The sequence below is a fragment of the Acanthopagrus latus genome, chromosome 15 (genome assembly GCF_904848185.1).
Source record: "Acanthopagrus latus isolate v.2019 chromosome 15, fAcaLat1.1, whole genome shotgun sequence".
Lineage (NCBI taxonomy): Eukaryota > Metazoa > Chordata > Actinopteri > Spariformes > Sparidae > Acanthopagrus > Acanthopagrus latus.
The window spans coordinates 20,259,505-20,285,434 of NC_051053.1; the positions used below are offsets into that span (position 1 = coordinate 20,259,505).

At 39.2% G+C, this 25,930-nt stretch overlaps 1 protein-coding gene across 5 annotated transcripts in view; it reads right to left on the bottom strand.

Annotated features, from left to right (window-relative positions):
* The window catches only part of ccser2a (coiled-coil serine-rich protein 2a), a 57,022-nt gene that overhangs the window by 14,800 nt on the left and 16,292 nt on the right, over nt 1-25,930 (bottom strand). For 4 of the 5 annotated variants that reach the window (XM_037123435.1, XM_037123434.1, XM_037123437.1 and 1 more), the window contains 6 exons: nt 13,682-13,775; nt 10,855-11,014; nt 10,561-10,741; nt 8,605-8,670; nt 8,354-8,473; nt 4,648-4,794 (listed from right to left, as the gene is read on the bottom strand). In XM_037123435.1, the coding sequence (XP_036979330.1) occupies nt 4,648-4,794; nt 8,354-8,473; nt 8,605-8,670; nt 10,561-10,741; nt 10,855-11,014; nt 13,682-13,775 (768 nt within the window). The remainder of the gene's footprint in view (nt 1-4,647; nt 4,795-8,353; nt 8,474-8,604; nt 8,671-10,560; nt 10,742-10,854; nt 11,015-13,681; nt 13,776-25,930) is intronic. The other variant, XM_037123438.1, reaches the window with a different exon arrangement.

Here is a 25,930-nt window from a genome sequence, read left to right on the forward strand (position 1 = left end):
AAGAAGAAAATCCATAGGTGTTTAAAATCAGCATCTCACTAAAGCGCAATATGACAGCTGGAGTCTTACTACATCTGCTTCACTATCTCATTTTATTACACTATGCATTCTGTCATATGTACATTTTGTTTGAACAGCATCTGTCTGTGGACTCAAACCTTATCAAATGTTACTCTTTTCCTCAGCTGTGGCGAGGGCCACTGCTCAAATAGAGAGAAGTACCAAATCTGTCAGAGGCGATAGAAAACAGAGAGAGAGAGACAGAATACGAAAAAGGGGGAGGGAAACTTCCCAGCAGGTCCAGCCCAAGCTATTTCACTGCCCTCCTAGTGAGGCTGCTGGAGGAGGGAGGAATGAGTTTCCCTGATCTGCTCTCATCCATGTCCTTCCTTGAACACCAACAACTGTTTCAGCGGGAGGTCTCAGCAGAAGACACCCGTCGAGGCTTCATTTTCTGAGAGTAAAAACCTTAGGCGATGAGAACAAGAGGGTATGTTGGAGGGCTCTCGAACGATTCTGACAGTGCCTGGCAGCTTTATTAGACCTCCGCAGCAGCTTAGGCTGTCAATTCTTTTTTCTTTTTACAGTTTTCCATCGCTGTAAAGGCTCTTCAATGAAGGGCTGACAAAACTTCACACGGGCAGAGAGGCAGAAATTGGGAAAATAGAGAAGTTTTTCATTTTCCATCAACTTCATTGAAAACTTATTTTATTTCACGCCCACTAACACTGGGTTATGTGAATAGTATTTCGGCTTGGTTCTTTCAAATGAACACAACTGTTCCATGGGTTGCTCTCATGACCCCTTCTGGATGTTCATGTCTGCACATTGGTAGGGAACTACTGTGTTGTCCTGGTGCCAGGGGGGATGTCCTAAACAAGTCATTCACAAGCAGGGATACTTGTACATTAGACTTATTACAAGTGGGGCGAGGAAGATATTGTAGTGTATAAATGGGGAGACTCACAGAAAAAGTTTGGGAACCACTGCAGTATTATTCCAAATTTAGTGTGTGAAAACTAGTTAGCGAGCATGCAGAGGAAACTTAATAGTAATAGAATAATGGCTGAAGAAGTGAATTACTTAAGCTACAAGTAATACATAATTGCTTTAACACACATTCTGGATTTGTTAAGATACTTCGGCTGGGTCCCAAAAGCAGATGTTTAAACTTGTCGAAGTAGCAGAGTGGAATTTAGAAGTCTAGTGGAAGTTGTTCTCCGTGATCCTACAACCTTTTCACCGAATAACAACAGCGTTTACAAGAAACCATAATGCTGTGCCCCTAAAACGGCCTCTCTCTGCTTGAATCCCCTAATCCACTACACAGAGCTACTCATGGTTATGGCTGCAGCTAATACCCTCAGGTCGTGCCACAACGTCTTATTTCACTGACTTTGGCAATTAAATCCTCACCTGTCCAAGATGACTCTTCCATACATTGCGTATTAATGAGTGCGCATGCTTAAGTGTGTGTCTGTGTATTTGCAGTGTCTCGTCTGTGATGCAAGGGGGCAGACAGAGGGGATGTGGGTGGAGAGATAACATCAGGAGCCGAGAAGGGGAAACTTGTTCTTTCAACCTACAGCTTAGCACTGATCACTAACCTTATTCCGCCCTCCCGTCTCTCCCTACCCTATCCTCTCTCTCTCTCTCTCTCTCTCCCCCTCCCCCTCTCCCTCATCCTCTCCTCGTGACAGCAAATTGATCTAATTACATGTTAGGTAAAGAAGCAGACAGGCCACGTTGAAAAAAAAAGACTGACAGAGACAAAAATACAGGGAGAGAAAGAAATCACTGAAGTGAGAAAGAAAGAAAGAAAATAACAGAGGGAGAAAACAGGAGTGATAAAAAGGCATGAAGAAGGGAGGTGTGAGGATGTTTAAAAGGCAGAGAGGGAGTAGGAGGGTAGCTGTAATTATCTTCTCTGTCTGCCACTGATGAAACACTGCCTATTGTGTTGCCATTGTTTCACTGCTGTTGCTCATCTGCGTGTTTGTTTATCTGGGTTATTAACATGGTCGGCTCCCCGGTCCTCAGTCTGCTGAACTCATTGTTGAGTCACACTGAGTGTGCCCTGCACTTGAGTATAAGAGATACATGTGGCATACCCTCCCCAACACAAACACACACACAAATAAAGCATATGCAGACAATCAGGGTCTCATACACATACAGGAAAACACACGTCTGTGTAGTTTTTTTTATTGTGCAACACTTGAAATTACTAAAATCACACCACTCATGTTTTATTTGTTGCAAAAGGCAGAGGAGGCACAGAAAGAATCATGTCTGCTGCTGTGATTGCTCTGGGGAGCCATTCAAGAAGCTTATTTTTTTTTACAAGTGACATTTAAGTGGTTTCTAATGTCACACTACTTGTGCGTCTCACTGCAACAAGTGTGTACAGACATTTATTCATACCATATTGTGAGACATTTTTGTTTTTTACTGAGCATGCTTTTGGACTCTAAATTGGATTGTAAGCAGATTAAAATGGGAAGCTGCAGGAGCTGGTGCCCAAAGCAGTTGGTTAGGATATGTTGCCAAAGCCTTCCTACACACTGTGAAGTTTAGAGATGAGCACATCCCCGCTCTCAACAAGAGCAGGAATTGATTAAAGCAGCCTACAGAGCAATAGAACAAATATTTTGAGAAGCAGTGATGGGAATGAATAGCTCGCTTGAGGAGAAAACAATAACTCCTTGAAGAAGCTGCATGAATGATGAACTGAAAACTGGAAAGTAAATGCCCTTAAATAGCCAGGTCCGAGGGTCACTGGTCATGATCTTACTCTTTGGTTATACTTAATCTGAGTTTAAGGCACAGTGAGATTTCCCTGAAGTCCATGTTCAAGTTGCTGGCATGAGTCACATCCTAGTAACCCTTTAGGCTGCTGATAGGGCAACTAGATATCAGCATTAACGCTATAAAAAGATTATAACTACTGACCTCTGACATGAAATTATTCTTGGCTGATCCTTTGAGCTTAGCACTAAAAAATACTATCAGAGGGCAAGAGCCACTCCAGAACTCTGGTACAGTGGCATTTTAAATGTCGGAGGTGAAAAAAAATCAACAAAAAAGGGCAGTTTGTGGAAAAAAACAATAGATGATATCTGAACATTACAAATTTGTGTGTGTTGTGTATGTGTGTGTTGAGGAAGTCATACAAAGTGAAACAGAAAAAAATAATAATAATATTTTATGAAAAATGTCAACCTAGAGAGACAGACTTAAAAAAGAAGAATGCCACACCGAACGATGTTGTGAAAACCCACAAGAGGTAAAGCAAAGAACTGCATGAGGAACACTGTGAACCCAAACCTGCTGAAGGTGCTAAACCTGTCAGTGCGACACCGAGAGCTCTGATAACATCTAAAAGTATAAAAAGCAGGGAAACATCCTTTTCTCTCTGGTAACTGTTTACTCCGTGCTCTCTTTTCTTGGTACATTGTCGAAAAAACTGCAACCAGAAGCTCAAAGCTTATATTTAAGAGCAATTTCAAGCACTGACAAGTAAAATGTCACTGCCATAATGTGATTTGCCCACAACACTATGAAACATAGTGCAGGAAATAGTCTCCACTCTGGTTATGACACACTAATATAGATTAAAGGAAGAGAAGAGAAAGGTCTATAAACAGAAGTGAGCAGAACACAGAGAAAAGAATAAATACAGTCTCACTGTGTTTTAGTGTGTTATTATACAGCAGGTACTACAGGTCACACAGAGATGTTCCCACCATGGAGATGATTCCCATTGAGCACAGCCAGCCCAGCTTTGATTGTTGCCATAGCAACAGTTAAACCATATGCTCCTGTGGTTAGCAGGGACCAATTGTACCAACTGTTACTGATTTGTACTTCACTAAATATATGTTTAATCACCGTTTATCTTCTGGGCCTCATTTCTTTTATTTATTGTCATAATTATATTAGTAACACAGCTAATCTCTTTGGCATATTTAAGTTATATTCTTTCCTCTTTGTTATCTCGGTATTCTTCTGATGTGTGCCTCTGTGTGTGACTGTCACCTTTAAGCTGAGAGCAGGTCAATTAGGGAAGTGTTTTACCAGGCACCCTGCCTGTGGCGCTCCTGCTAGTCAATCAATACTTGGCTGCCACACAGCATGCTATTATGGCATGATACTGAACACACTGAACACATATCTATCAGTCTTCCTTCTCTCTGTGTCTCTCTGTCTATTTCCTCCCTCACATGAAACTCTCTTTTCCTCCTATGGTACATGTTCTTTTTATCTGTCACTCAAACATTAACACCTGCCTCTGTTCAGTGTGAAATGTGAGTATTAAGAGTGTGGCACAGCGTGACAAGCCCACTCACAGTCTTATAAACCTTATTCCACAGAGAGGTGTTGTCATCTAACAATTCAGACAAGGCGGGCCAGAGCCATAGGTAGTAGATTATTGGGAAACTGGCTGACTGATTTAAACTGAGTAATTCAGGAACATACTGCACAGTGTATACCAATGTAAAACTGAGATGAGCACTACTGCACCAGGCACATGATAACATCTCATATCTTGATAACTGCTGAAATATCAAATTTTAAACATCCTGTTTTGCAACATAAAGTTTCAAAGAGAGCAGATTTATGGGTGCCGTGAATATTTGAACTCACAGCATGGCTCGGCAGTCTGCAGTACGTCTGGGTGGCCTTGTCATAGTGATGCTGCATCCGTTTGTCCATCGGTCTGTCGCCCTGTCGTACTGAAGAGGGAGCCCTCTGGTGGTGGCACTGACACCTGAACTGTCGGCCTTGAGCAGGCTGAGGAGAAAAGAATATATGGATCAATGATAAAAAGTTCACGGCACATTAACTTAATGCTCTTTTATTATCGTCTCATTAACCTAAGCCACATCTTTCCTACTTCTACATCTATTTTGGTTAAAAGCTTGCCATTCTGTAAAGAAGTTGAATTAAATCAATCAGGACACAGAAAAAGGCAAAAGTACAGTACCCAATTCAATTTTTAAATCCTAAATGGCTTGAAACTCTGAAAACTACTGATAAAAAAATACTCAGAAGAGCATGATGAAGAAATGAAACAAATAAAAACTCAAATTGGTTATTCAAAGTGGGATGTGTGATATTTTCTTTTCTTAATGTTTTGTTGTTAATCACTCTTATTTGGCAACACTAGTTGCCTAAGTCTACAATCTGGACAGCTACCAGAGCAGAGGAACCCTCCACAACATTGTCACACAAATACAAATTTGAAATAATAAGGGAAAGTCAAGCCCAAGCTGTAAATCACCCTCACTGAACGATCCTGCAGTAAATTATACTGCCTGACATTTACTTTGAGCACATGTTCAGCCAATATTACCTTCTTTTTCATGTGTTAAAAACCTTTACTGACAAACCTCTTTGACTGACTACCTGTTTGATCTATTAACCTTTTAAACTCAACTCATATCTGAATTAAGTAGGAAAGGAACATCAGAGCAACCACTGATGTGCCTTACATAATTTTATATGAATTTCATAAAGAATTTAGCACAAAATCTCTTGTACTTGCATTAATAGCAGAACAACTTGTACTTGGCTGCAAAGACGATGGCACAATCTGACAGAAATCGTACGCTTTTGCCAGCCTTCCTGAAAAACTTCAACGCAGCTCAAACAAGAGGAGCACATAATCATGAGCAGTCTGTCTGAGCAGCGGTGGAAGCAGCATCCAAAACTACATTCTGTCAAGTAAGACTGAGAAATCCCTTTTCTATCTTTGATAGCTCCACTTTCCTCTCTCCCATTATTTCATGTTCTCTTCCATTCTTCACTCTCTGCCCAATACTCTCTCTCTCTCTCTCTCTCTCTCTCTCTCACACACACACACACACACACACACACACACACACACACACACACACACACACACACACACACACACACACACACACACACACACACACACACACACACAGAGGCAGTGTATAGTGTGGTAGTCTTTATCCTCAGCACACATAGCTCCTCTATTGTTTCCTCATTACTCCATTATGTTCAATTCAGTCAAGGGTTCCCCCTACTTTCTATCAGCAGTGTCTCTGCAACACTTCACCAACCTCTGTTTACCTGACTCTTTACCAACTGCAATATCATCCCTCAACCAATTTCAAGAACAAACTGCAGGTCAAGCTGCGTCTGACTCTCCACATTCTGGTTTTTATATGAACCAGATGACAGGCAGACTCTGAACCAGAGTTGTTTTCATCAGGGTTCATCAGCAAACTGATCCATGCCCTGAGTGTTTGGTTTTTTGCCTTCATTGTTGTTCAGTCCTGTACTGCAGGGACATTCCTCTACCCTAACATTCGGATGTCCTCCCAGGGCTTCAACAAAGATTCGGCAGGGTAAACACCTCTGTCTGTTTCACTTTTACTCTCTTTCTACTTCCCCAAATATCTTCACGCTTTCAGCCTCTACACTCATTAATGTCAGGCACAGATCGGAAAATATGTCCTCGCATTTTCTTACTTTGGTTGTCTAGGGCCAGGGTGCAGCAATATTGTGCAGGGCTGAAGAATTTGCAGTGGGTGGGTGCTATTTCTAATTGGAGAAATTGCATGCGGCTGGCGTACAGGCCTCACTTTGACATTTTGGTATTTCTCAATGCAGTGTAGATTTGAATAATGTCAGCCAAGCATAAGGTTGTTTGGTTAACAAGGGAGCTTGGTCAAGACACTAATGAATGTTAGAGTGCCAGCTAAAAGCGAACAGAACGAAGGTTACTGGTAACCATGTGAGTACATTCAGTAGAGTGCATGTAGGAGCCCAGCAGCATGCCGAGCAGAGACTGAACTCCCACCTACAATGAAGGGTACTACAGTCTGTCTTCACTGTGTTTTTTATAAATCCCTCTCCATATATAACATGCCTGTTTCTGTTCACCTTATTCCTTCCTTTCATGTGTTCTCTTTGTAAGATCTGACTAATATGAAACTGGAATAAACAAGATAGTTGTGCTCACACATGCTTGGTTATCTCAGATCTGTGTAGAGGTAAACTATCAGAAGAGAAGCTACAGGATATGCCTGCAGCACATGAAAACAACACGAAAGCAAAGAGGAAACATTACATTGGAGCCATTATAGCCCGTTTGCAAGCACTTAAGGAACACACAAATCTACATCTTTTATTACTAAACTGACACCTATATTAATATAATAGTTGCTGCACTGACATTTGCAGTGTACAACCCAATCACAAAAAAGTTGAAACCTTGTGTAAATAAAACAAAATTGTGATGACTTACAATTGAAAACATCACAAAGACAAAATGTTTTGTTATTATACACTTAATCCTGAATTTGATGCAAGCAAAACGTAAAATTTGTAAAACCATTTTTGGTAGATTAATTTGCAAATGATTGAATTAGTTTTATTGTAATGGTTAGAGTCTTTGTCAGTCTTTAGCATCACCATAGTTTAGACCATTCTGAGACACTTTTGAAGATACATCATGCTGAATGTTTGTCAAAATGTATGTTTACTATATATCCAGCCTCTGTATCTTTTTACAGAGGATGCTGCTTATTTTCCTTATACTTGAGCTGTTTGATAACTCTCCTTCATAACAGCACATACATATCCTTTCAAGGTAACATGGGAGTCCAAAACCATTCTTCATACATGTTTCCACTAAATTCATCTAATGTAGTCATTTGTGCTTAATATTGTAATTTCACGGTTGTTGTTTCCTGAATATACATCATGAATAATATGTCCTCTTTTCCTAATCCAAGTCAACCATATAATGATAGTGTCATTTGTTTCCCTTTGAGATAACTATATGATTTGTGCAAGCTGCCAATCCTCTCAGCGATGATTTGCCTGTGACTAATTTCACTAATTACTCATTATCAAAGAACAACACTTAAAACATCAAAACAACAGACATCAACAACAGAAGTAACTCTCATGCTGTACGCCCAAAAAAACGATCAACTGTCTAAAGCAATTTCTTACAGAGTCAGACAAAAGATCTGCACACTGTACAGATCGCTCCCAGCAAATTTAATTTAACAAAGCAACGTTTTGATCGAACAGAGATGTTTGCCAGGCATTGTCAAACCTATTTGACAAGTCAAATTTGCTGGAAGCTATCAGTACAGTGTGTGGATCTTTTGTCTAAGTTTTGTTCCAGCGTCTGTAGAAGTTTTTTCGATGTGCTACCCTACACATTTAATAAGGCGAGTCTCAAACACAAGTCAGCGGGACAATGTCCCCCTTGAATGTAACTGTTAAACTATACCTGTATCTCTGTCCACACAATATATAGCACTCTTTTCACTTGTCTTGTAACAACCTGTTCACACCAACTCACCATTTGTTCCCGCTGATGTTGTTGTAGCTGTTGACACTGCAATGTTAACTGAGCAATGGTCTTGTCTCGACTCCTCAGCTCTTCTCTGAGCACCTGCACTTCCTTAATCAGCTCCTCCACCTGACAACACACAAAGACACATGGTATACTAGAGGTTGCAGCAGACTGCGTCAGGTGTAACATGGAATAATACACATTTAAACAGTGTTTACAATCAATCATCGCTGTAAACCTAAGGTAAAGTTTCTTACCTGCGATGCAGTGGTATTGTCTTCAGTCTCCTCAGGGACATCTGCTGGAGAGTCTGTATCCTCAAGCTAGACACCAACAAACACACACATGCACACAGTGTGAGTACACAGTGAGCTGAATCAATGACAATGCCTTAGGCATGCCTCAAGAACAAAATTTCTCTAGGATAGAATAAGTTTGCTCTTTAGCACATATACTCTGCCGACCCCGAACTGTCAGCCACCGATATTAGCCACCCCAGGAAGAGATGCTAAGTATGTTTTTGAACATTCATTATGTTCTGAAAGATTCCCTCATTTCAGAGGTGGCTTAAACTGTCACTATTATTTTGTCTGTAGAAGGGTCAAGATTTCCTATTTAGTATACGGAATGTTCAGTACATTCTTTAATTTTATCAATCAGTGTTTGATGAAGTGTGGCTTGAAGTAACAGATTTCAGTGTTACAAAAATATATTCAATTTATCTCAAATACCTGAACTGATGTAAAAATAGAAAGTGAATCCTCCAGTTTAAGATGCTGCAACAAGCAAATATTTGTAAATATGCATTGCATATAACTTCTTCATCGTTTTGTTGAAAATGAAAGACTTGTTGATGATGAATCTTGAGTCAACTTGAAACAGAATTCAAATTCAACACTAAAGTCTACTTGCTCCTCATTTAGGTCAGGGAGATTCATTTAGTCAGAAGCAGCATGTGTGAACAGTAGTGGCGTTGGATGTCTGACTGTTAGCACAATGTGGTAAAGATCAATTAGGATTCACCAAGGCTGAAGGCTTATTTCACAGTCACTGCCTTGAGCTCAACATAATACTAAAAAAAAAAACATAATTAAGAACAGAGTTACTAATGGGCGACCAAGATATTTCTCCTCTTGAGGCTATATAGCCAAAGCGTTTGACTAATTGCAGTGAGCACAATGAACACGTCTGAGGGAGACATTTGATTTAAATGCAAACGCAAGTATCAGTTTTATGCCACAGAAAGAAGTGAGTTGAGGCATTGAAGATGATTTCATTTTATGGAGCGTGAAGTGCTTGTGCCTCTTTGCATTTCCTAGATAGGGTTGTGGGCTTTTGGAGGAGTGAGAGTTTTTTGTGTGTGTTGTATGTAAGTGTAAATTTCTATAGCTGACATCTTTTATCTTGCTCCTTGTTACCCTCTCGTCTTCACAGTAAATGGATTTCTCAGAATGACAGACTGACAGAGAAGGTTCTAAATAATCAGTTTCATGCAAGTGTAGATATATTCTGCACATGCAAGAACAAATGCACATTACAAAACACATACTGTGCATTTAAAGAGGAGGAGGATGCCCAGAAAATGTATTATCTAATATAAAACTTCTATGAGGCTGTCACAGCACATTAACCCAGATGTCCCTCTCCGTTTACCTATCAAATTCTGATTCCTTAACATCTTTCTTTGTTCATATAAAGTATGTATGTAACTCAGTGTGATGACAGGGTTTACTAAAACAATATAATTAAACATTTAAAAATGGTTAAATATTCAAAGTAGAACCACATTAACAATTAAAACTGGCTTAGTTCAGTTTTGTCAGAAAATACTTTTCTTGTTGCTCATGCTGAGCACCTGAGGACAGTGATGCAGCATACTCCTGGCAAGCTTCTGAAGATTAGTCAAACTAACCCTCTGGCAAACTAATATAAAGCTGTATTTAACAGACAAAACAGCAGTTGGAATAAACCCAGACTACTGACAGTTCACAGTATGTGGCCTCATTATAACAGGAAACAAAAATCTCTGGGTTGGTGACATTATCTGCATGTTATTTATGTTTGACATATTCAAAGGGTGATGCAACATATGTGTCAAATAAATCTGTCACTTGAAAATTCATACTAAACACACGTGTATTTGTGCATGTATCAAATCTAACACATCTATGTGTTGCTGCATATGTGTAATTATGTGCAAATGTGGGTCGAACCTGTAGTAACGTTTTGAGCCTGAGCAGCTGGTTCTTGAGCGAGCTGCAGTCCTGCGTCATGTGTTCAAGTGTGAGCTCATCCAGCATCGCAATGTAGCCACGCTGCCTACCCTCTGAGGGGACGGGCCTTGAAGAGAACTTTGAAGCCTTGAGACCATCATAGTGCTGGAACACATGGGCCCTGAAACAGAAGAAAAACCATCAGGCAAACAGAAGAACAGAGTAATGTTGGCTTTACTGTATTTCTATTTCTTTTCTGGCAACATGTTTTTAAATCTTTCAAGACTAACCAACCTATTATCATTGTGAAAGTTATCTGGACCACTCCAGCGGTGGTGTTTACGCCGCTGACCCTGCCGACCAGCCCTCTCAGAGCGCTCGAAGTGGGACATCCTGTCAGGGTCTACGCAGGCAGAATTTAGAGCACAGTGGGAAAAGGAATGTAAGTGCACTTCTGAAACAGAGAGGATAAAAGAAAATATACACAGTGCTATTTAAGCTGAAATATATAAAGCCAGTGCTTGTGGTATCCTGTTGTTGCAAAGAATACATGATCAAGAAACTCATTGTTGTTTCTGCTGTTATTTGTTGAGTGAAACCTGCTTGTGGCTGAAGATGGCTTTATATTTGTAAAGGTTAGAAATTGTTTTTCTCTTTTTCTCTGTCTGTTTATGTCTTCTGCTACCACACTAAGGTACACAAGCATGAAAAATGCAAGATTTTCACTCAATCTTTCATACCTTGTGGTCATGAATACTCCTGTGTATATTTCAAATACTCTATTCTAGAATATCTGCATATAAATCATGATTTGAACCATCTCATTCTCTATTTCTCTCAACCCATCAAATGCAAACACGCTCACACACACAGCGACAGGCCATTTCATTTTCAACGAGGTAAAAGGACACAGTATTTGGCAACACTCAATAGCATATAGCTGTGAAATGAACCATGACTGCAACAAAATTGACAACTAACAGAGCGCAACCCCCAGGAAATCAAAAGGACCCTTGACTTTTTATATGCCAGATAAGAAAGGGAGCAAAGAGAGAATGAGAGAAAGAAAAGGTGAGATAAATAAATATTGGCAGATTGAAAGACCCAGTCCAAGGAATGCAGCAGTGGTGGTTAAAATACCTTACCCTGAGTGTCACCACAAAGCACAGGAGCAGCCAGCCTGATTCATTCTGAACTGGAAACTTGAGCGCTCCCAATAACCTTTCCTTTTCAGCTCAGAAAAAGTCCTCCAAAAGTAATACAACCGGAATATATTCCAACTTGGGAAAGGCAGAGAAACTCAGACAGAGAGTGGAGAGAAGTGACTCCTTGTCCTGTCAGCTGGTGAGCAGTTAAAGGGCCAGAGAGAGAACCTAGCTCCCACCCTACCGGGTTCTGTCTTTGTTGACAGCCTTGTTTTTCTGGGAACTCCCTAGGAACTGGATCTGGGAAGAGATGACTGTGGTGTTGGTGAGAGAGCAGCTGAGGAGGCTGGTCTGGGTCCAAGCTAGGAAGTCACCAGCTGAAGCAGGCGAAGGAGAAAAGCTGGGGCCTCTCTTCTGTCACGAGACCCGACAACTGGATGAAATTACAGGCCCTTCCTACCGTTCCCCTCTTCCTGATCTGTGGCAGAGTCAGGGTCTCTTTAGGAGAAAGGAAACACCCTTCCCGATCCCACGTCTTAGGGCCTGCCTTGTGGGCTGGGTCTAACTGGACACTTCAGCCTGTCTTGCTTTCACTCTGCCTATGTGACACTAGCTAGAGCCATGACATAGAGCGCTATAAATATGGCTGCTTCCTGAAAAGGAGTAGGAAGGGACGACACACGCATTCACATTCCTACGGAGTTAACATTCCTCTCCCTCTCTCTCTGTCTGTCTTCTGTCTCTCAATAACAAGGAGATCACTGTTTACAGACTAATGAATGATTTCAGGGTGCCTCAGTAATGTAAACCCAGTTGAAAGTTAGGTATACCTAGCTAAAACAAAGGAAGTCTAATACAACACACCTGAAAAAAATGTCCCTTCTGTTGGAGCTGTTGTAGAGAGGTGTGTCTACAGGTATGATTTTCTGCATGACTGCCGCATTAGACAGTGGCAATTAAACAGTTGTGCCCTTTGTTTGTTGCATTTCGTGGCACTTGTACATACCAAGCTTGTCAGTCTCACTAGTGCGTCAAACACATTATCCAAGAACGGCACTTTGATTGGAATGCCTTTCATGACAGACAAAGGAAAATTCACTTTCTAGAAACCGTTACATTTCATGACAGATGACGTTAAGAGTTCTCAACCCTTCTTTCCCTTACCCTTCCTCCTCTCTGCAACACAAACTGTCTGATCTTTAATAACGTCGTCACCACTGCTATTATGTGCTAATAATGTGACCTGATTACCTTTAACACCTGCAAAGAAGCCATTTCACTGATTGGTAATTGATTTACAAGTAAAAATGGGTTACTGCGAAAACCACAACAGATAGGATATCAAGATAAGTACGGTTGGTTTGTTTTTGAATAGTAAGCTATTAAACTAATCATGCTAACAACATATTGTTGCTGTCGAAATGTTAACTCGGCTCCCACTAATCCTGAATATGCACTGCAGTTGTGCTGGTACCATATGTGTGTGTGCATCTGTTCTTATAAACAGAAACAGACAGCTGGCTGAGTATTTGACAGCTGCCTAGCTGTCATTCAAGGCCAGTTGTGAGGCAGTGGTGAAGTTGTAATTTAATAACTCTTCAGCAACTAAATATTAAAAGGGTAACAACACATTACAGACAACAAGGTGTCCATTAAAAGATTTTAATGGATGTTGCAGAGGCAAATCTTCACCCAAGGCAAGGAAGGATTCAATTTATTCCAGCCATTATATGCCATAAAAGGATATAGCCGAAAATAGAATGCTCAGACCTTGGTAATGCATTAATTTACAATTATGATCAGAATAATTTTGCTGGAGGTGTTTGCTTATACACAAATAATATGCAACCTCCAGCCAATGAAACTGAAGAACTTGTCATGGCCATAGAATAACCTGACAAATTAAAATTCTGTGTAGGATAACTGCCATTACATTACAGTGTTGTGTGTCTTTGTGTGTCTTTGTGTGTGCTGACCGTGCAAGCCATCCTCTGGGAGGTCCACATCCAGCATGAGGTCATCATCGTCCAGTTCTCCAGTTCCCGGAGGGTCCAGGTTGTTCAGGATATCCTGAGAACCATATGAAAATCACAGGTAACTCTCGATTCATTTTAAAGCATTAGGTAACATTACAGGCACATTATGAGTGCATTAGAGTCATTATATCATTTTGCCTCTGGACAAATCTGTTTTCTGCTCTGTAAGACCCACTGCTGAGAGAGAAATCTCTAGACATCAGGGGACAGATACGTGTTACTCTGCTAGAGATGGAGACAGGAACAAAACAAAAAACATACACAAAGGCACAAACACAGCTGCAGTTGTTGCCTGCCAAAGCATATTTTTGTGTGAGACATAATTTGGAAATTGTGTGCATCTCTACAAGCCCTAATCCCACTCCTCCAATTAGCCAGAAATGGATGTTCACATAGCCCTGTTAACTCTTGTTTTGACATATATCAGGATTCCTTCTGTCTTTGCTCAGCATTGGCAATGTCCCCAACAGGGCTAAATCAGCTTTTTGTTGCAACCCACCAGCAAACATTTTGACATATAAAACCCTTCATTTCTAAGCACATAAAGTTTTGTTTTTTATGCTGAAATATTTAGCTTTTTCATTCTTTACTGTGCATTCAAAGGAATACATAAATGTACAGGAACTGGACACAAGTGCAGAAACACTCAGGCCTCAACAATAAGGACTGGCCCACTGCCCAGGGAGAGTAATGTCTTTTTTTTCCCCACAGCTGCCGTTGTGATGTTGAGCTGGTTACATATACATATGGCTGCCAGCATGACAGAGAGCATATCAGGAATAATAAGTGAGTAAGTATGTGTGCAAATAAGTAAGTACATATGTTAAGTACGTAAATAACTACATAAGTAAGTACATGAGTAAATAAGAATGTAAGTCAGTCAGTCAGTCTATGACACACTGTGTTCTTATTCTGACTAATTTACAATTATCAGTTCAAAAGATTAAACCTGAAAATTAACTTAAGCAGTCAATGATACAACAGCTACTGGGCATAAAGATGTCTGAAAAACAATGAACCTCAACATCTCTATAATGTGACACAACATAATCAAAAGCCATAAATATTGCCCTTGTGAAACTTTATTTTATTGTCTTCTGAGAAATTACAGAGACTAAAAATGTTATGCTGTATAACTGCAATTAAAATGGATGATGTCTTCAATTTGCATTATGGCATGTGTTCTCTAATTTCTTATGTTGTACTTTTTTATTGTTCATTCCATGTCACTGATAAATGTTTTCATTAACAATGGCAATTCATGAAACACCAATAATGACTTTTTTCTATAATGTTTCTATGTGTTTCATGACTGTCTCATTCCAGCAGCAGCTAAATCCATATATCCACACACAGATAAAAGAGCAGGCTTACGGAAAATTATCTCTCAATTATGAATGATGATACAGAACAGTTTGAAAAGCCAACAAAAACACTTTTCATAACAGCCTCCGAATATGCAGTTATTCTGACTGCTGTGCTGCTGTCTACCGAATAATTCAAAGCATACCCAAAAGCAAAGGCATGAATCAATAGTTCAAAGCTTTATTTTTCAAGGCAATTTTGTGCTTCACGAAACTAAATTGACAGGGCTTTGACTAGAAGACACAAGCATAAAATTACTCATTATAGGAAATCTCATGTGTTTCACGATAACTGACTGGTGCTCAGTGTTTCAGGTTTAATGAAGAACAAATAATGGAGGAAATAGAATAAACATAGCATACTCCTGCACTCCTCCACATCGACCAAGTTGTGGGTGGAATCTTTGATGCTCGAGTAGTCCATGTAACCATCAACCTGTCTCATCTGTTGTATTTCCTCTCCATACGACTGTCTTCAAGTTTCTGTCTCTCTTTCCCCCTGCTCCCTTTTGCTTTCTTTTCTCTAATCTTATAACCTCCACCTTTTGATTTTAATACAAGACAAATATTTAATAAATAATATGACGAGTTCACTAAGATGGATGCTCTCTTTTTCATTAGCACCTTGCTCTACACTCAAACAGTGAAATCAGCCATATACTTGCATCAAAATTGCAATACTATCATACAGTACTGAGGTAAGAATAAATTATTCCTTGGCTCCAGACAGTCTAGAACTTTTCAGCTGTCTGACAGTATACAGTACACCAGACACACAACAAAAGCATCAAAACAGCAGCAGCTGCAAGTCCTCCATCAGTGTCTGCACTGTATTCATTCAGCCAGAGTTTGACAAATCTCACAGCTAAGTACTAAATCACACACTTAGGTGTCCATGTGAAAAAATAAAATCCTGATGCTCTCTATCGTTCAAACTCCTGCATGTGAAATGTGAGCAGGAAGTAAATGAAAGGGGCTCTGCCTTAAACACTGTCCAGGACTTTAACATCCTCAATAGACGGCATCTCAAATTCCTTCCTTATTTACGTGACACCATGGCGGAATTAGATTGATTTTACGTTTTGACCAAAGCAGAGCATAGTAAATAAAAACCTGTGTCTACTGCAGAGTCAACTGGGTGTAAGTGTTGAGTTTACAACATTCCCACTGAACCCAAAAGCCGATCTGAGTGGGCCTAAATGGGATTTTTGACCAGTGAAAAGAGTAATAGATGGATTATTTTACTCCTCCCTCAAACCATCTGTCTTCTTGGTCTCGGTCTGTCTCTTGTTGCATTTAAGATTTGCCCCTATTTTTTAATGTTACATTCTTCTCACACATGTCCAAAGCAACTTAGATTTTTTTTCCCAAGGATACAGTACTCACATCAGGAGTAAATTGGGGCTGTCTTGCTCAAGGACGCTCCAGTATGTGGAGAGGAGCTAGGGATGGCACAACAAACACCACAGCCACACTATATCCTCCCTTGCAGTTCCGCACTGTACCCTGTAGTATCTCAATTCTGTACAATTAGCATCATAACGCTCATCGTTTTTTGGTTAATTTTTTTCCTTCCAGCAACATTCATAAGTTCGACTCAATCTGCCCGTCACTGACTGTCTCTGTTACAGTGTGTCGCTCCAGAGGAAATTACATTTCACACTGGCAGCACACAACAGCTTAGAGTACTGAAAATCAGGATAATCTCTCAGAAGAGGAGTGAGAGTGAGTGATTTTATGCGTGTGCGCATGTGTATGTGTCTGCAGGTGTTTGTGTGCACCCACATTTCTGCTACCTAATTTAGGACCTTTGCAGGTATAAACATCGACCTTGGACCGGTATCATGGGAGCGAAAGACCAGTCCTAATGAGGCAAAATGGAATTTCTGAGGTGCTTGTTATGGTTAGGGATGAGGCATGAATTGTGGTTTGGTTAAGGTTAGGGTTGGGCTGTCCACAATGAATGTCAATGCAATGTCCTAAGAAGAAAAGCCAGACAGATATGTGTATGTCTACTAGGGTAACAAGTTTTCACACAGTACAAGTCATTTTTCAGCGAGTGCCACACTCTGGAACTGGCCTGGATTTAGGTTAATTACTGAAGTTACATAGCGACAAATGACCCTACACTCCGACCTCTTACATGTAAGTTGAGGGAAAAAATATTCTACTACACAACCATTGTATCAAAATATTGTTATTAAGTCGAGTATTAGAGCTATTGGAATTTTATCATGAATAGTTTCAAAACTATTTTGTTTAATAATGACTCCTATGGACTGCATGAGTTCTGGACCTTCCATTTCCACAGTGAAGTCAAAAGGTGTTACGAACTGTTCACTCAGTACCAATACGCATCTTAACAGCAGCTTTGAGCCAATTAAACTGTAGCTGTTGTACTTTTTCAATGGCAATATGGGAAACTTTTAGCTGTATATGAATGTGACCTATGACATGTAAAAATGTTCTTCTATCTTAGATATGCGTAGGTGCCACATCAATCCTGAGCATGAGCAGCATTCAGATTCATAAAAGCCAACAGAGGTCATCCAATGTACTCTCTGCTCTCATCAAAACATCAGTTGATTTTTCCAGCAAACACAGCTGGATCAAACATTGATTAAAACCTTCAAAATCACTGGGAAAGGCTGGAGGCTGAACTTTTCACACTTTGACAGGTTGACCGTGAAATGGCTAGGGTGGCTGCACACGCACCCAACTAGCAAACCAAAATAAAAACTCAGTATGGAAACCTCTCTTAGAGAAATTTTTTTAATCTCTACTAGAAACTGGATTTTCAAGGGTTGAATGTAAATCAGCATGACACACAATCAGCCAAAAAGGGCAAAATACGGCGGCTCATTTTTGGTTCAGTTTTACAACTTCAAACCTCCTCCACCAAACAAACTTAGCGTAAAGTAAGACTTTAAAGTTCCAAGGAGAAGTTTTGTTCTCCTCAGACATTTCTGTCTTTCTCTTCTCTTTTGTCTCACATGATGTAAGCCACTTTTTTCAACCCAAGACATTCCTATTAGTTTATAATGAAACACAGTCGAATTACACTATCAGAGAGGACAGCTAAAAATCAACATAAATCATATCTTTTCCCAGGATCATCGGTTTTCTGAAGGTCAAATCTTTGTAAAATAACATCCCAGAAAAACTAAAAAATATGAAATAGCTAATGCAGTTCCTGTACATGAAAATGAACTGGGTTTGGGGATGAGGCGCTCAGTTGCTGCTGCAGTGTGTTTGTCAGTGAACAGAGGACGCAGATCTTGTGTAACATTAGCACCCCTACTTAACAGTATAATCCTTTATACGCTATATCTTGGGACTCGCTGGTGGTTTTGATGGAGGATATGTCCTCTAACCTAATCATTTACTGACATCATTGTAATCCACTCACCCAACTCATTTTCAGCTCTTGAACAAAGACTGTTTTTCAACAAAAAGTCAATTTTCAATCCCTGTCTTACTGAATGTAACCACTGCACACAGTGTGAAATGTAGGATGATCATAATCTAGTACACCCACTACAAAAGCCTTACTGTCTTAGTGGCTTTTACAGGGATAATTAGGTGTCCGCTATGAGCTCTGAGTGATTGAGAAGTGCTTGAGTTGTGGGAGTCCAAACATCTAAAAAGGACACCAAATTATGGCTTCATAAGAAAAATACCAGAAAAACAGAGGACAATAACTCACACTGTAAATTCATCAAATTGTGTACTTCAACAACATTAATTCCCTCAGTACAACAACATGGTCGTTCTTTATTCATCATGCTGGAGTTTCTCTAAACAACACGAAAGCTTCTGTGAATCACTGGTTGATTACAATTTATTTTTTCCAGTGTTACAGTCAGTTACTGATAGTGAAGCTCAGCACGTCCACAAGCCTAGCAGGAATATGTACAGTATGTCAGGCAGCTTTTATGGTGAAACACATGGCAAAATGCTTGAGTTTAGTTTAGTTACTAAACTATAAAAATGTTCTTCCAGCAGCAGAAATTAGAAATAAGAGCTAATGCAAATAAAAAAATATATCATAAACCTCAGCTTATAAAAACCTGTCTCTTGAGAAGTCCAGGCTGTATAATTTATGGTAATAGTAAGGTAAAGGGTCTTAATTTCACTACTTCTGCATTCGTTCTCTCAGTGACCCCAAGGACACTTGTTGCTGCCAATATTTTAGATTTTGTTAATGCAATAATCAATGTCTGATTAATTCCTCCTTCACATTTGGATAGGATAAATCAACAAATGGCAATATCCTTTTCAGGTGCCTTTTTTTTCCCCAATTGAGTTATGCTAACATTCAGAGAAAGACACAGAGGCAGTGTGTGCAGAGTAATCTAATCTAAAGTAATCCAAGTGAAATTGTTTGTTGAGTGACGGCAGCTGCAGAGGACAGCAAAACAGAGTTAGAGAACCCTAAAATCAGCAGCAAGGTTTTACCAGATTCATCTTTTTCCCCATCTCAGCTGCTAAAGGAGACTAAAAAATCATCAATGCGCTGTCTCTACCATATTGTCCTGACCCAATCTGTATATACAGCTGCGTGTGAACTGACAAAACTAAGAAACTGACCTTAAGAGATAAAAACAGACTGTGTCAACACAGAGGTCCCATAGCACTCAATACCAAACAAGCAGACAAGCCAGGTTTCTGTGCTGTGTACAAGTTGCACTGTTTTAAAAGCTGGTCTCAGTTTGAAAAGGCTTTTTTCTAAAGTTTAGCATGTGGCAAGGTGTATATGTAGTTACTATTATTGACAATGTAAGTAGTTTGAGTTTGTTGTTCTATACTGTTGCATACAATTATAATTCTGCTCAACTTGAACATAAAGATTACTGTCTTTTGAGGAAGTGAGGTACCAGCATCTTTATGCTTCAAAAACACAACACACAAAGAAACACAAAAAAGCCAAATTAAGCCATTAAAAAACAAAATCACTGTAGATTTAACACATTTTGTGTGATAATAAAAAAAGTTAAAATCTCATTTAAAAAAAAAAGAAATTACACTAAACAATAGCTCTCCCTCTCTCCGGCCAAACATTTTCATTCCATCTGTGTATTTGGTTGTTTACCGAATGAAACGCCCATTTGAGAAACTCGAGCTGGCTTTCCTTTGACACAAGCCGTAAAAAAAGTAGGTAGAACTGGTGCCATAATGAGGGAGAAAAGACCAACGAAAGAAAGATGAAAAATCTGGTGCTGAATAATATCAGCATACGTTAAAATATCATATAGAGCAAGAAATGTAAATGAGTACAATAAAAGCTGAATTGAACATGTCAAGAAGATGAAGATTCAACTGATTAAATCTAAAAGTGCTTCACATGGTAGCGCTGACTACAGCAAGCAATAGATCAATCTACTGAATAAAATAGAGTCTCCTGAAAACTCAGTTTTATGTCAATAGGCTAGAAATGAAATGTAATGTAATGAAATAATAACATTTGCTTGGAAATTCAATACACAGGGCACTCCACAAATAATAGGACACTGACATATTATCTATGGTCCAGTTTTTGAGAATACCGTCTGGTGTTAATTTTCAAATCAAGTTACATTGTTGCTTCTTTTTTCTCTAAAACATTAAATCAACAATAAACATGGACAACAACAAGACTAGTGAAATATAAGCAATAAACTGATTAAACTTAATCAAACAAATCTCACCAATGAAAGGTGTTTTGCTTTTATCCTTCCAGTAATCTAATGTTATTGCCTTTATCTGTCACAGAAGATGCCTAAACAGCATCCATTTAAAGAAAACAATCCTTGAGGGTCAGCTGAGAGACACAGTAGTTAAAAAAGGCAGTATGGTAATAATCATCAGAAAAATAACAGGACAGGACTGTGGTTGGAAACTAAAGGGAGTCATGATTGATGCTGATGGAAATATAGGCTGTAATTTTGGGAATGACTCACACGGCAGTTGTCACAGGCTAAAACGTGTATCTTTTATTTGTGTGATAGTCTCAAATTGAAAGAACAGAATGCACCAAAAGAGGTGCACATAAAACATTGTTTACCTTAAAGGGCTGCTGCTGTCAAATGTAAACAAACAAAACCAGTTGAGCTATAAGCCTCATTAATGCAACAGCATAGTCGGTTCACAGGCAGCATGTTCCATAAATGGCTGAGCACTCTGCAGACAAAAGGCTTAAGCACCTCACTCATTTAAAGACTAATGAATTGACCTGTCTCAACCTGGCCCCACAAAAGCCTAAAATTAGAGGCAAAATAAATAAATCAGGGATAAGAGGCAGTGGTAACTCTGCAGTTTCGAGTAAGCAAAGCGAAAAACCAAAGGATTACAGAGCCCCCAGGAGTTTGGCAGAAAAACAGAGAGAGAAAAAAGGAGCGGGGTGAAAGAAGGCAAAATGGATGAACCATCAACAGAAAGAACAAAAGAAAACTGATTTCAAAATGAACAAAAGACAGCCTGCAATCCAAGAAAAGAAGGGATAAGAACTAAAATAACTATCAGACGCTAAAGGTTCATTCAGGTGTTTTTCATGCAAGGCTTCATGTTGTGAGGAGGGACACTGAGCTGTAATTTCAATATATATATCTCCTCTAACGGGAGAGAAATTCAGACACGTGGCTAATGAAATCAACAGAGGAGTTCTTAAGGAAACCAGTCCAATGCATAACTTGCCATACAACTTTATTTTGAACTTACTTAGGTACTTCTTCATTCATGTGTGTGACCATTACAGGTTAGACCAATCATCGGCCTGGATCAATATCGGGGCTGCATTTTTGAAGATTTGCAGATCAAATCTGTAGTTTTTGAATCTCACTGCATATAAAATTAACTAATAAAAACCTCAAGCCCTGATATAGCATCCTTTCTGTCATTACATCCTTCTGTGGAGGACCCAAAGTTGCAAATATCTGTTATCAGTCTCCATGATAACGATCTATCGATTATATAAGTATCAGCCCTGAAAAGAACACTGTCAACACCTACTGATCATCAACTTTAACTTTTCAACTATCAACTTTTTATGTTATGTCATGTTAATGTGGCACATGACGATCAAAGTAACTAAAACATTTGTATTTCCTGGAGAATAATTTTAGACAGTTAATGATTTAATAAAAAGAAGAATCAGGTAAAGATCATTGGTCAATGGTCATTTTGAATTGGTAGTTATGTTTTATTCAATTCTATTATATCTTAGGTGGATCTAATATTTGGTATCTCCTTATACTGAGATACAAAAATAGAGAACAAAATATAAGCTATATTTATGAATATAATGCAGTACAAGAGGCTGACAAAAACTAGGCTAAAGCCAAATTATTCCACCATATTCTGTCTGACAGTTTCAACAAAACACAACATTTTAAGATGCATATAGGTTATTCATAATACAGATATATTGTTACCCTGTACAGGTGTTTCTATCATTGTGTCCATCATTGGGATGTACAAAAAAATAGACATGATGGACACTCATAGAAAGCATCTATCATTATGTAAATTCTCAGTGTTTCAACTTCTTACTTTTATTCTAAGCATTCACGAATGCTTGTGAGTTTCCTAACATGATAAAATAGGTAACATAATCCGAAACCATTTCAATATAAATTACGCCCTGTTGCATTGCATAATAAATTGCACTGAGGCCGCAAAAAATTAGCAGTCACTGCGAGAGACGGACCTCCATTTCACGATGCCCATTTTGTAAAGCTGATAGTGTACTGGGCTGCATGGTGCATCAGGGGAATGTTATTATCAGCTCAGGTAGCCCACTCCTTGATTTTGCACAGAGGCATAAGAATGCAGATAGAGCCATATATAGCCGGAAAAATACTGGGACACACAAAACCAGGATCACTAGCAGGTGCATGCACATTATTGTGTTTTCTTAAGGATGCACAGTGCCTCCATGTGGACTGAGCATGGCACTGCAGTAAGGCAAATTAAATCCCGTCAGGAGCAGAATAACTCTTCCATTCTCTCATACAAATAAGAAACATGGAGAGATTTTGATTGCATACATGCTACAAACATCAGTTGCATTCTTTTTTTATGCTCAGAGCCAATATCATTAATATTGAGTGTAATTAGGATGCAATCACTTTTCTGCAGCATCGTTTTCAGAGCAAAGGCTTTTCACATGCTTTACTTTCTGAGACAAGACCAAGAAAGGAGCTTTAACTAGCACACTGTGATACACATTGTTTGATGCCTCAACTTTGTCACAGCAGAACACATAAGATCATGCAAAATGAATCCAAATAAGAATTACTTATCATTTTGGACACAGACACTGCTTTGTGACAGGATTATATTAGTGGTTTTCTTCTGCTCATTATGAAAAAAGATTTACTCAGTGAACAAGGAAAGAATGAGTATGAGAAAGATGCAAACAGATGGCAAGGAAAAAGCAGAGAATGGGGTGGGATAGAGAGAGATCGGTGCATCCAATTACAGTAAGTGGGCTCATTTCCTCTAATCAAATAGCTCAGTTAAATATCTCAAAGGCAGATTCCCCATAGAGCTGATCTTCACACATGAGCAATCAGTCTCTCTCTTTCTCTTTCTGGTTTACCCATTTCCTCTCTACACATTTTTCCCCTATCAAGCTCCCGGTTGCTCGACAGCCATCAACGGACCTCCTCTTTCTGATAGCAGGGGACTACCATTACTCCCATCTTCTCTGACTGCAGATTTGTACCTCACTAAGATATACTACTGCCCACACTGCAGAAAGAGTAGAGCTATAACTGTGAGCTATGATGAGACTGTACCAACTTATCTAGCATAAGATAATTTAAATGTTGCGTGAGAATGTTGCACAATAGCTCTGCAAACATGCATTCATTTATTTTTCCACTGATTTCTAGTGGTGCTGGTAGCTCTAGTGGATTGGCAGAGGGCAGGAATGATGGCTGCCACTGATGCAACAGCAGCCTCCAGTAACACTCACAAGGAACACACATCCCCTCCTTGCACACATGCTCATAGCCCTATGGCTATTTCATTCTGGTAGAATAGAAGAACACTGGAGTTTGGCTTTGCATATCTCCTTTGCCAGTACTATTTCAATTGCAAAATAACAAGATGTTATCTTGTACAATAATAAAAGCCTTATCTTCTGTATAACTGCAGTCTGTTAATGTGAAATGCATCTTGTACTTCTGAACTGCTTGTGATTTTGTGTAGCACAATCTGTATGCTGTTGAATAAAGGGAAGAACATTTTTTGCAGAATATCATGCTGTCACAGTACAGTTGACCTTTGACTCTTTGGACATAAATTGTTATAACTATAATTTTAGCCTTTTTAGCCCTCATGGTGCTCTTGAGTTATAGTTTTCACAAGACAGCAACTGCTATTCCGCAAGGCCACCAAAACCTTACATTTTCAAAGCATTAAAAAGGTCTCCTATATGATGAAATTTCAACTAATCTAGTAAACAAACACGGAAAACACACAAACACACGCATACCACTTAAGACATGCTGAATAACTCTTAATCAGATACACATGGCTATGGCACGAGGGCTTGTGCTGACAGGAGCAGTGAACATGTTCGATGCTCGTGTTAACATCACATGGTAAAAGCAGTAAACACATAAATCTTATTATATCATTTCTAATCCAGCTCATTTAAAGCTCTTTTCACATTCTTGAGATCAGGTGCCTTGGTGCAGGAGAACCAAAGCAAAGCGAGTGAGCAATTAACACACAGTTGGTGGCCAGGTCAGCATTCCTCTCAGGGAGAGAGCAGCCTTGGCACGAAAATGCTGGTGAGACCTGGCAGAAAACTCTAGTTTTCTCCAGACAGTTTTGTTCTCCTTTTTTCTGCCTTTGTTCTGCTTGTTTAAGAGCTAATTATGTAAGGAAGGAAGAATTATCTAATGGACTTAGGCAAGTACAGTGGTGTGCTTGATAAAAGTATATTAGCTGAATAACATCAGCCCCAAAGGGAAAATTAACTTAATGACAAAACAAATATTAATGCATTAATATTATCAAGTCTTATCTATTTAATGTAAATGTAAGTATGGTGTCATTAACAGTGATATTTTCATTTACACACTGACAGTCACATCATACGCTCTAATGGAATAACTCTACCACCTCACCTTTTCTGTGCATCTGCGCACCAGTCAAGCTGCTATTCCTGAGCTTTAATAATGGCAAGAACATTTTTATATTTCATTTATATTTATACATTATGACAAAAAAGGATTTCATAGGCGTACAGTCAGTGGTAGAGAAATTCAGAAGACTTTTGAGCTGATTGTTTGATGCTCAAACTCAGAAGAGCAGAAACTTAGAAGAGGTCAATCTGTGTAATGTTTATCACACCAAACTCGAGGTGCCATAACCATAACACCCTTTCGCTTACAAAACAACTTCAATTGAAAAAAAAAAACAAAAAAACATTTTCAGTCACTCAAGCTTATTCTTTGCCAACTATCCATCAGTTAAAGCTGAAACTGCTCTAACTGCTCTCCAAAGTTTTTATCGTTAGTAACCGTATCGTTGCTAAAACATTTTGGCTGCTCTTCACCCCTTTCCCTTTCTGTAATACGCTACAGAGCAGTCTGCCAGTTGGCATGAAGTAAGGAGTGGAGAGCATGAGTGCTTGCTGGCAGACAATACAACAAACTTACTTACTTCCTTATCTATTTAATACAAACAACTGGGAAATTATACTTAAAAACAATCAACAGAAACATCGTCATTATTAGCAGTGTACATTTTTTGGAGGGGACATTTCCATGCACTCCAAATTGAATAACTTAGCATCTCATATTAAGTTCATATCATGTTCAGTGTATCAGTT